The sequence below is a fragment of the Hemibagrus wyckioides genome, linkage group LG01 (assembly GCF_019097595.1).
Source record: "Hemibagrus wyckioides isolate EC202008001 linkage group LG01, SWU_Hwy_1.0, whole genome shotgun sequence".
Lineage (NCBI taxonomy): Eukaryota > Metazoa > Chordata > Actinopteri > Siluriformes > Bagridae > Hemibagrus > Hemibagrus wyckioides.
This window is the reverse complement of record NC_080710.1, coordinates 26,843,280-26,856,024: the sequence shown is the minus strand read 5'-3', so window position 1 is coordinate 26,856,024 and position 12,745 is coordinate 26,843,280. Positions and strand designations below refer to the sequence as shown.

General features: G+C 40.2%; 1 protein-coding gene across 1 annotated transcript in view; it reads right to left on the bottom strand.

Moving 5' to 3' along the window:
• The window catches only part of fars2 (phenylalanyl-tRNA synthetase 2, mitochondrial), a 164,826-nt gene that overhangs the window by 73,246 nt on the left and 78,835 nt on the right, over positions 1–12,745 (bottom strand). Inside the window, exon 5 of the mRNA XM_058401681.1 lies at positions 5,371–5,531. Coding sequence (XP_058257664.1) covers positions 5,371–5,531 — 161 coding nt within the window. The remainder of the gene's footprint in view (positions 1–5,370; positions 5,532–12,745) is intronic.

The following is a 12,745-nucleotide window of genomic DNA, read 5'->3' as shown; positions in this document are numbered from 1 at the left end:
ATCTATCTATCTATCTTTCAGCACTGATATTCCTTTAAGTCCCCAGGACAAGTACATGCATGTTAAGCTCACTGGAAGAACCTCATGTAAAATGTGTGAAAGGGACACCAGGCAATTAACAGGAGACTGCAGCATTAGAATGAACTGCTGCGCATATCCCTGGTGTTCATGACTCCACACTTCTACATTACAGATATAACTCAGCACACACAGTGCTGGCCTCACACCTCTTAACAAGGCAGGAGGGGAAAACTACAGCAACATGGGCTTAGGTCTCTATAAGGTAAAGGTTCAAGCTGACAGCTTTCAAGCAGTTTGAGCTCCATCACAGGATCCTTCACTGAGCCACGCTTTAAACGGACTGTGAAGAGATATTAAACTTATACAGCAATCAAAACTTTTACAATTACACATGTCTTTTATGTCTATTAGGTCATGTACAGCATAAAGAAGTCTTGAAATTAGAAAACAGACGCACCGGGAGTCAGGAAGTCTTTCGGCTTGTATGTCAGGATAACATAACATCTTATTGTGTCAATTGCATAAGTCTCTATCTGTTATTGAAAGCAGTAAGAAATTAACAGCAGTAAATATAAGTTAGTAAGTATATAAGCATGGAAAAATAACTAGGAAAGTCAACAGTCATCACAAAACAGCAGTGAGCTCCAAGTCTGGTATAAAATGAGTCAGGACTCTGCTGGCGTTCAGTGTGAGGTGTGTGTTTACGGATAACCTTACACAGAATTTTAGTGGTTGAAGATAAACACCTTAAGATTTCAGATGTTTATGAGATATCTTAGAGAGCAGTAATGGGTATGATATCAACTTATTGATATCAGCACATTTACTTTAAAGAGCAAAACATTTGTGTGAAAATAAATTAACCATTCTTTTCTACAAAAAAACACTTTTCTACAAGTATATTGCCCCTAGTTGTCTAAATAAAAAGAAGAAGAACTGGGAAACAGACACAACTTACTTTTTTGGCCTCTGGGAGTTAACCAGTGGCGGACCATCAGGGCCAGCAAGGCCTTCTCTGCTGGCCTAAACAGCAGTGATCTGAATCACTGACTTGAATTTTAATATACCTAATATATTTTTTCCATGAATATGCATTAAATTATTCCCAACAGTCTAGTCTCTACATTTCATAGCTTTTCTCTTGGTTGTGCTGCTTCCAGTAGTGTATATTTATGATAAGAGTATTTATCCAATCATATTTCAGCCAGTGACTGACATCATGTGTTGCCAGGGTGAAAGAAATCTGCCTTAAGGCCTTCAGAATCAATAGTGCAGGCGCCCGGAGCTTAAAATAAGTGGCGATGAAACTGTTACCTTAACCAATCAGATTTCGAGTTGGCATCACTGGGGCCATCTAGCAGGCATACAATTACCCGTCCTTTGATTGGATAATTGGAGTAGTCAGAGACAGCAAACCGCACAAACTAAATAAAATATATATATTTTAACTCACAGTGGCTGACAGAGGAGAAGAAATCGATTTGGTTGCAGACATCCTTACAAATGCATTTTCGAGGCAGACTGTAATAAAATTGACTATTCCTTGTGAGGTTGTGAAATACTGTAGCCTAATTTCTTTTATACTTTGCTATTTAATGGTTGATTAGTATCTATTGTCGTGGCGTCATAATGATGGTATAGAGGTGGATTAATTCAGGAAGGACACCGGTGAAGACCTAGGTGTGAAACGCACGGCCCGCCACTGGAGTTAACAAAGAGTTAACAATAATGAAGATGCTCAAGAAAACTATCCGTACTTTTTATACCTTCTGTTATTCATAGTCGCATTTGTTAACTGTGTCCTAATTTACCATAGGTGGTACCATCTTTACAGAAAACCTGCAACACCTAGTTTATATTATTAACAAAATATTTCTATACTGATATTTTGCTTGTAGTTAAGTTAAAAATGTGAAGATCATGAAAACAGAGATATCTCACAATCTGTTTTGCTCAGCTTTTAGCAAGCAGAGCAATAAATTCTAGAAAATGGCCTGTGTGTGTTAATTATAGCAAATCCATTACACTTACATTAATCCAATTAATTACTACAACTGTTGCAATAAGCACATTTTCATTACAGCATCCAGGCCAGAGAAAGCGAACACACACCACAGTAGGAATCTGGCCTGAATTACAGATGGCTAAAGCTGAATTCTCAGCTTCGCATTCCTGACCCCACAGGCTAATGTGTGTCTGAGTTACTCGGTTGACCTCTGAAATAATTGCGAAAGGAAAAGAAAAAAACCATTGAAGATGAGGGAAATTCCAAATGTAGTAGTGTGAGGGGGGAATACCAAGGACCGGGCAATCTCTGCAGGCTTTTATCAGACAAGAATAAGCTCTCCGAGTCGAGACGAGACGAGAGATAGATGAAATCTCTGCTGCAGTGCATCTAACAGCTGTGTGCTGTAATATAACTGTCTTTATGGTGGACAGCAAAATATGATTAAGATTAAAACCGTATAAAAAGTACAGATTTGCCTTCCAATGTTTAATGAGCTCAGAAATGCAAGCAGGGTTTTTGTTGTTGTTGTTTTTCCCCCCTCTGTATTAAGTTATAAATCATATTATGTATAGAAACTGTGAAGATAACTGCATCAGCGCATTTGGTAATGCTTTACATTAATGCTCTTTAAACGAACATTATTTACCGCATTAGTTAACATTAAAAAATGATTGAACTGCTTTTAGTGGTCTATTTTATTAGCCATATTTATTAATATAAGCATCAGACAGATGGGCTTCAGGTTCATGATCTGTGATGAAGTGCAAGTAATGCTGGCTCAGAACCAAGGACTGATTGACTGACTGATTAAAAGAGTTGTATTAACATCCATATATTTTTTGGGTATGGAAAATTTGACTTACAATTGAATGACTTACAGTTCATCTTGTTTTTTATACAGCTGAGCAATAGAGGGTTTAGGGCCTTGCTCAGGGGCCCAGCAGTGTCAGCTTGGTGGACCTGGGATTCACACTCACAACCTTCTGATTAGTCAAGCACCTTTACCACTAAGCTATCACATCACATCACTGACATACAGCTACACTGAATTATGTTTATTCAATTCATGACTGTTAAATCTTTTTAAATAATAAAACTTGCTTTTCAGCTGGACTTTGGCACTACGTTTAACACACACACACACACATTATATATATATATATATATATATATATATATATATATATATATATATATATATATATATATATATATATATATATATATATGTATACACACACACACGCACGCATATACACCGATTAGGCATAACATTATGACCACCTGTGTTGGTCCCCCTTTTGCTGCCAAAACAGAGCCCTGACCCATCATGCACTGTGTATTCTGACACCTTTCTATTAGAACCAGCATTAACTTCTAGCTCATCTATTAACAGTAGCTCGTCTGTTAGATCGGATCACACGGGCCAGCCTTCACTCTCCACGTGCATCAGTGATGCCGCCCATGACCCTGTCGCCGGTTCACCACTGTTCCTGCCTTGGACCACTTTTGATAGATACTGATCACTGCAGACCGGGAACACCCCACAAGAGCTGCAGTTTTGGAGATGCTCTGATCCAGTGGTCTAGCCATCACAATTTGGCCCTTCATCAAACTCGCTCAGATCCTTACACTTGCCCATTTTTCCTGCTTCTAACACATCAACTTTGAGGACAAAATGTTCACTTGCTGCCTAATATATCCCACCCACTAACAGGTGCCATGATGAGGAGATCATCAGTGTGATTCACTCCACCTGTCAGTGCTCATAATGTTATGCCTGCTCGGTGTACATACATATATAAATTAACTTAATCTACCGTCCGTTTGAGGAAGTGATGTAAACAACAGCCTGAGGTTTCTCGATAATACACGCATTACGCTATACAAACTCATTCTGTGATCTGCCAGACAATTGATGGAGATTTGTGTAACGGTAAACAGCTCATTGTGCTGGCAGCTTGAGGGAGTTTTACAAAGCTCCGGTCTGCAGGGAAAAGCTGGAAATTATACCACAGCTTCTAACTGATCCATTTCCTCGTTTCTCGGTGGTCAAATGAGACTGAACATCGTGTCGAACAGTTTCGGCTTTTCCTCGCTGCACGCACGGCGGATCAATACAAAGTATTCCCTGACTCAGCAATTCCCGATAGTCATGTAATTTATTATTATTTTTAAATGTTACATTTTATTTAATTCAGACAAACGCCTCACCTTTTCACATTTATAACATTTTCATAGTATTTAAAATGATCTGCACTAGGGTGGAAACAGAAACGTGCCCTTCGTACCTAGTTCACTCTGCCTACTCTCATCAGTCTGGAGTGTCAGGGCCAACACTTGTTAACAAACATGGCTATTAGTTTAAAGAGCATAATCGTTACCCAACAAATAGATAGTTTATCAGCAAAACGGTTTAAAAACTGCATCCGGCTAAGGCTTAGTTTGCAGTATATGATATAATCTTGCTAGCAACCACAGTTACCTGTTTTTGTGGAATCTGAAAACTAGCTGAATATTAGCTTGGGGTCTAAGAAAAAATAGCATAATATTAACTACCAAGGTAAGAAACTAACATAAATTGAATGTCTAAATTAGACGGCTTGTTAAATGCTACTCTCAGGGTTGCTCCCATGCAATGTGAAGCAGACAAAGAAAAAGAAGAAGACTTTTTGTTACATACACATTACACTACAGTAAAATACTTTCCTTTGCATCACCTATTTTAGGAAGTTGGGGTCAGAGTGCAGGGTCTGATATGATACAGTCCCCTTGGAGCACACTGGGTAAGTGGACTTGTTTAAGGACCCAACAACAACCTAGAACCTTTACCTTAAATGCCCCATATGTGCCATATTGGGCCAATGTTTGTTACTTGTGATGCTTATTAGAGCTTGATTTCTTACATGATGTATTACTTCTTCTGTTCTGGGTTGTAATGGGAAGGTCAGGGTTCAAGCCCCAGCACTGCCAAACTGTCACCGTTGGGGCCTTAAGCAAGGCCCTTAACCCTCTTTGGTCCAGGGGGGCTGTATCATGACTGACCCTGCGCTTTGAACCCAACCTCCGGAGTTGAGATGTGCGAAGAAATATTTTGACTGTGCAGTAATGTATATGTGACAAATAAAGGCTTCTTCTTCTACTTAGGCTAAAATTTGCTAGCTTGTTAGCAACCTTGCGAGCCACTAAAGTCAAAAAGCTTCTCTTGTAGGTGTAATTTTCATTCATTCAATGGTCAGGGTTGCAGTAGATCCAGAGTGACAAATCTAAGCATGAGGCAGGAATACAACCCGAATGTGACGTTGGTTTAGCACCCCACACACACGTTTATACACTCGTACCTGAAAGGTCACAGAGTCATTGATGTTGGCCAGATGAAACTGTTTCAGGAAGCGCTCGTCTTTGCTCCAGAAGAGTCGGATATCCGGTATGCCAAACAGCACCATAGCGAGTCTTTCCAGGCCCAAGCCAAACGCCCAGCCAATTTTATTCTCAGCACCCGCTGTAAGGAAATAAAGGAGACAGAATAATTTGTGACTCATCTGTTATTTAATACAGAGTTGTTTTATTTTTCAAAGCAGTGTCTCTAAACGAGGGTACGTTTCACTACAAGCATCAGTTTGCTCATTTTGCACGGACTCCTCCAGACTCACGGTCTACCCTGGGGATCCACGCACAGATCTATACATAAAGCATAATGAACTGATCAATACGTCTAGAACAACCACAAAAGCAATGCGATCCAATTAACGGCGCTCACATAGAGCTGATGTAGTTCCACTTTAGATTAAGAATTAGTAATTCTAAGAGCAAGACGGCTTTCTTTGACTGACAAGAAACAGGAAATTCTGCAAACACGCTCAGCTGGTGTGCTGCATTAAACAGAGCAAAGCTATCAAGGCCACAATTACGATTGTTATGAATATGATTTGCTTTGCAGCCCGAGGTGCCCGATGACGGGAGGAAAGGTGACCGTATATAATGCTCTTTTCTTTCATGCATCCATCCCTGCTTTTCATCTCTGTCATTCCCTCTCTAAGCCTGACTTGCGTTCCTTCAGAATCGAGAAAAATCTGCTTTATATGGTAATGAAGGAGGAACTCTGGGGTCAAAGAACTCAGTCGGGGAAGACAGAGATATGAATAAATCTCAATCTTCATCCACACAGATCAATCAGCTCTCCCCCTCCTGCACCCCCTCCAACACCTTCCATTAATTATTCCCATCCTCACACAAGTGATGCATCAAAATGCAAAAGCGCTCGATTAGATCAAACTTTTTAATTGCTTCCTAAGCGTGAATATTCATGACATGCTTTCGGTTTGGTGTTGTGCCATGACTGGCGTGTTATGTGGCTGCCATTTTCACGTAGAGAAACATGGCTGACTGTTTTTTTCGAGGCAGTGGATTGATGGATAAGCTGATTGCTATCAGTCAGCTGCCACTGCAGGAAACGAGCACATCAAGAGAGATGAAACAGAGACATGAAGCTGTGTGACACTGCTAACAGCGTAGCATCTTCGAGGCTTACTACTATCTCACAAACACACACACACACACACACAGCCAAAGATGGCACGTATCACGGACATCAGCGACGACCTCAAATAATCGTCGGAAAAAGCGACTCATTCTAACGCCCTCTACTTTCCGTCCAGGTCTGTCTGTGACAAGCGTCTCCTTCTCTGGCCAATCGGCTCAGGAGCTAGCGTCTGACATTGTTCACCTGACATCAGCGATGACATCAGCACGGCTAACAGTCCTTGGCAGAGCTCAGTTTCACAGCTTGACGCCTCTGTGCCATTCCCTCCGTGCCAATCCCTCATTCCCTCCCTTCATCTCTATCTCTCATCCCTCTATTACTCATCACCTCCTCTCCCTCGGCCTCTCTTCCTCCCCTTCCTGTGGCTATTGCTCATTTTCAGAGCACCTATCCCTCTCCTTCTTTTTACGTTCCTTTCATCACCTATCTTCCTGGTCCGAGCTACCGCTGTTCGAGCTACAGCACTGCTCAGCATCAATATCCGCACCCTCGTGTGCCATTTCCTCTGTCTATTCATCTGACTCCGGGATGTCAAACTCAAGTCCTGGAGCAATTCTGCCCTTTCAACAATGGAGTTCTTTCTTCTTTTAGACTGTTTAGGTCTTGGTAATTAGCTGAATCAAAGATCTCCTGATCTAAATCTTTGTCACATGCTTATGTTTTCATTCCACCATCGAAGACTGACTAGAGTGAGAAATAGGAAACAATGCTGTATACTGAAAAGTCCTCAGTGTTACAAAAAACTTTTACCATCATGCACCAAAGAACAGAAAGAGATGGGCTGGTATCAGAAACCACAGAACCAGACTGCAGTATTGAGTTGGGATGCGATGTCGCATTTGTCTCAGTTTCTAAACTGTAACTTTATTGTTTATAAACTGCATGTTATAATGAGAAATACACGTAGCACAACAAACACTGTGGGTTAATTTTGTGAGTCAACCCACGATTCCAATGTTGCCATTGGCATGCATTCAAAAGCTATGTGATAATTCGTGCATTATTTTGTTGACAGATTGGTGGCGTAGGTGGTCTGTTCTATTTTTAGCCCAAGCTTGGTGGCACGACTTCCTGTGGGGAGCCTTGACATGGAGATGCTTGGCTTGGGTTAGTTCTTTGTAAGCAGCCATACAGTTTACAAACGCTTCTTATTGGTAATATTTTTGGGTGGCTGGAACGGATTATCTGCATTTACATTATTTCTTAGGGGAAAATTCATATCGCAATACAAATGCTACAAAAACTTTGTAGATATCCAATACGAATAAGTTTGGAGCATAAAATAGCAAACTACCCACCAGCATCATGTTAGATTCTCAACTCAGACTCAATGCTTGATTTTATTCAGAGCTTTGAAAATGCATGCTTAAATCATGTTGGATGTAAGAAAACTAATTGTTTTGTTTTCACTCAATTCAACCACATTGTACACATTCAATTCATCAAGCGTTTTTTTCCACTCACTGTACACTTTCGAGCTAAAGGTCTCATTAGGATGCGAGTCTGATTATCCATCTAGCTTGCAGCAAAACTATTTTCACACAACTCCATCGTGATGCACTAGGAAAACTGTGGCCACTATGGCTGACCTATGAGCTTTTTCCAAGGGAAGACCCACGTGCCGATGTGTGCAGGTAAATCTAGAGCTGAGTTACAGCTCACCTTTTCTAAATGCCATTTATTTGTGTGTGCAGGCGCATAAAAATGTCATCCATTGATTCTAGATTGGGATCTTTTTCCCCTATTGCTAGATGACATTTTATCGGATATATCTATCCGATAAAATGTCATATATATATATATATATATATATATATATATATATAGTCTTATGTATTAGCTGACTTATAAGCTGACTTTCATTTCCTTTCAGAAATATGTTTGTTTTATTCCTTCTTGACACCTCTGCAATTACAGGTTCAGAGCTTTTACTCATCAGAGTCACGACGTTAAGACTTTAAAGAGCTAAACCCGCTCACCGTAGTAGCTGCTCCTACGCAGTGGGTCACAAGATCCAAGTCACTGATTTCTAACTTATCCAAAATGCTGACACTCATCAGAAACACACATTTATTAAATAAATAAAATAAGGTGTGTTCCAGAATAAATTCTGAAAGGATTTACGCATTGGTTACATGTACTTCAATCCCTGAACACGGATACGGAGCTTGTTACGGATCAGAACCACGCAAGAAATGACGAACAGCCCGTAGTCAAAGCCGACAAACGAAGCGAAGCCGCTCATTCCCACGGAAATACAGTTTCGCGTTTGCATGGCGTGATTAATATGGATTTTTTTTTTCTTTTCCACAAGAGTGTATTGGCACAGGCGTTCCATCGCTCCATACAGACCCACAGTAATGAATAAGTAATGCGGGAACATAAATAATGCAGCGTGATTAGTAATGAAGCCCAATGTTTGCGTTGCATTATCGTATGTCAATATGAGCAGGAGAACGACGCCTGCACTTCTGGGTCGGGGTTGAAGAGTTGGTGCGACAGGAAATTAGGGGTAAAAAATAAAAACAAACAAACAAACAAAAAGGAGGGGGGGGGGTTAGTAACATTACTCACGTTCATTCATAGAAGATAGTTTCAGTGTTCTCTGTCACACACAATAAAAGAACAAATCGATTTAAAAGTGTTCTCTAGCTGCAATATCGCACCACTGTCACTTCAGATAAGAAACCGCTCTCCTTAGAGACTTTTATCAAAAAAATAGAAAAGAAAAGAAAAAACCCTATACATTTGTGTCTACAGCTCAATATACCTCTCACACACTCTCCTCTCCAGGTGCTGTACAGCTCCATGGTTAATAAATTAACTTTGGCCCTGGAGAACAGATGCAAAGAACCATTCATCACTTGCCATGCATAATGTACAGGCTGACCGACGTGACTCTTATTACATAACTGCCTCTGTGTGAGTGTGTGTTGCTTTTCTTACAGCTCAGAGATATCAATGTGTGATAAGGTCCAGGAGTGTGTGGTGCTCTGAACTGACCCGATTAGCATGTGATATCTAACAATTCACTGACAAGGTGCGCAAATCTGCACTAGGTTACATGACACCCGTGAGGTACACCCAGAGGGTCACGTTATTAAAATTTATACCACTACACTCCTGAATTCTCAGATCCAATTGGTCGGAATCAAAGCGCTGTTAAATTTTCCATGACTGCGGGTTTGACTACAATGCTTTCAGCAAGACAAATCGCAGGTATATATTAACGCACTCGTTCTAACATGTTATCAGCTCTTTATCCTGAGGCGAAGATGAATTTTTGTTCATTATTTTTGCATGTCCTCACACCTTGGATACCTCTGACTGAAACAGGAGCAATATGTTAGTGTTTATATTAATGTGCCCCTGTTATTGTTTCTATAGTAACAGACCATATATACAGATTTGTATGGTGGATGCTCTGTATAATCTAAAATATGATAAACTAATAATAAATAAAAAAAAAACACTGCTGTTGGTTAACAGATCATTAAAACTGTTTAGTAAAACATCTAATTGTTGATTCTGCGATTTTTTTTTGAAAGGAGATATTTATTTAACATTTATGGAAGGAGTCTCAAGTGTCAGTACAGAGACAGTGATGCTTTCTGGTTTATCTGGAAAATGCCAAGCTGTGTTTTGTTTGCTTGTGTGTGTGTGTGTGTGTGTGTGTGTGTGTGTAGAGTTGTGTAGAGATTTATAAAAAGGAAATGATTTACAATCACACTCTCCGGTGTGCCCCAGATGAGAACGGGTTCCCATTTGAGTCTGGTTTCTTCCTCATATCGTCTCAGGGAGATTCTCTTCACCAAAGTCGCCTCTGGTTCGCTTATTAGGGATAAATTTATAAAATTTAAAAAACTCATATCCTGAATTTATATATTTCTGTAAAGATGCTTTGTGACAATATCCTTTGTTTAAAGCACTAAACAAAAAATCTGAACTGAGCTGTGGGGTGTGGGTGTGTGTGTGTGTGTGTGAGTGAGTGAGTGAGAGAGATTGACAGTGATGGAATGACTATCACTGCAATAACCATAACTAACTTGCAGGGATGTGGTAGCACAGTGGTTAAGGTGTTGGGTTACTGATCAGAAGGTTGCAAGTTCAAGTTCCAGGTCCACCAAGCTGCCACTGCTGGGCCCCTGAGCAAGGCCCTTAACCCTTAGTTGCTCAGTTGTAGAAAAAAATGAGATAAATTCTAAGTCACTCTGGATAAGGATGTCTACCAAATGCCAGAAATGTAAAATGTAACGTAAACCTGCCTCTCATATCTCTCAACACTAAATCTATCGAAAAACTTCCTCAATAACGTAAACATTGCAACTGCTAACAAAACACTATAGTGGAATAACACAGTGCAGCTCTTTGAGAACAATACACTCCGCCTCATGTTGTGCCGCATTACACCACCCCAGTGTGGACTATTTTCATCTAAGTTGCACAGTTAAATCCTGCGTTACTTCTTACAGCGTAATAACATATACACAGGCACTTGCATGATGGTACGATGCTTCACACAATCCAAGTCTTATAATGAATATCTGTCCATAAGGAAATGTTTTTAACTTTTATAGATGAAAAGACTCTAGTGTCAGGGGCTTCGGCCAATTCTTATAGAAAAAGCTTGTCTGTGATACAATAGGAATAACAAGCTGACTGAACGTGAACAGTCTTGACCACTAAAATCGACTTATCAGATATTTTCAATCAGAATAAAAACACCCAGTGTGTCTCACAGAGCAGGAATGGGTTTAATATCACCATTTATTTTGAAGATAGAAACATTTGTGTGAGTCATTAAGCACCACTGCAGAGTGTGAGATAACAAAGAAACTCATTGCTGAACATGGACCCAACAAAGCAGGCACAAATTCCATTTTTGGCTTCTGGAAAAAAAAAAAATAATATTAAAGAAATTCAATTATATACCAATATGAAAGTGAAAAAACAAACAAACAACAAACTGCACCTACTCGGCTATGCCGTACCAGCTATGACATCCCACGATGCATCTGAACCGACCAGACAACACAATTAAAATACAGCAGTGAGGCTGATAATCAGATCAGCTTCGAGTTTCACTTCCAGAATTCGAACCCGGACCTCGAGCGAACCGACTCGCATTTAGTTACCCGGATCTTTGATTTTTTTTTTTTTTTTTTTTCACCCTCTGTCTCAGAACACTCTGACAAGCGCCCAAGCAAGTACAGCTAATTACTCATGAGAGGTTGACGAGGTGGCTTAACCTCATCCTAATGCAGAATAAAATCTAAGTAGCACAGCGTTCTATCTAGCTAAAACCTCCACCGAGTTCGGCGCAGGCTGCCATTTGCATTTAATCTCTTGCAAATTAAAGGTTGCTTTCCGTGTTTGATTTCTGATTCCACTCCAACGCCTCAAAATAATGGCACTCTCTGAACCTAAGACGCTGGATCGAAATGACAAGGGTCTGAAACGGGAGATGAGAAAGATGGTGACGCTAAAACTAGCGTTATGTTATAGGGCTTTGTTTTTCCTTCAGAAAACAATCAGAAACTTTGTTAAAATTAAAATCCTATTTGGCTCATATACGACCAGACCCAGTAGGACATGGACATGTAGTGCAATGTTTGTCGACTGTCTGTTTCATAAAAATGGATTTTTAAAAAACTATAAAAACAGGAAGAGGCTAAGAATCGAAACGTCATGTTAATCACCGATGGTAAAACAAGGAGAACGATAATTGGATCAGTCTTTGCGCTTGAAAAATTTGTATAAATATTTGTATACACATGTATAAAGCAGAGCCGGTGCCAGATCAGCACTTCCTGATTATTAAAGAATAAACCAGCAGCATTCAGTATTTAAAAACTACCATGTGCATATTTATTCTTTTCACATACCCCAGCGACTCCGTTGATCAATGAGACAGAAACCAAACCTCCAATGGGTAAACATTAATGCCAGGCTAATTTAGGAAGCTATTACGTCTCAATTAGTGCAGCTTGGTTGGCTGAGTCGTGTTGCTCTCTGGTCCCACCGCAGCAGCTGCCTGGGGACAGAGTTTCCCCCTCCAATCCCCCCGACACCTTCATTCTGTTCCTCTGCTTTTAGTCTTTAAGAAATACAGCCACAGTTAGCATGTGTGTGTGTGTGTGCTCCCACCTCAGAGAGCAGAAATGCTACTGTGC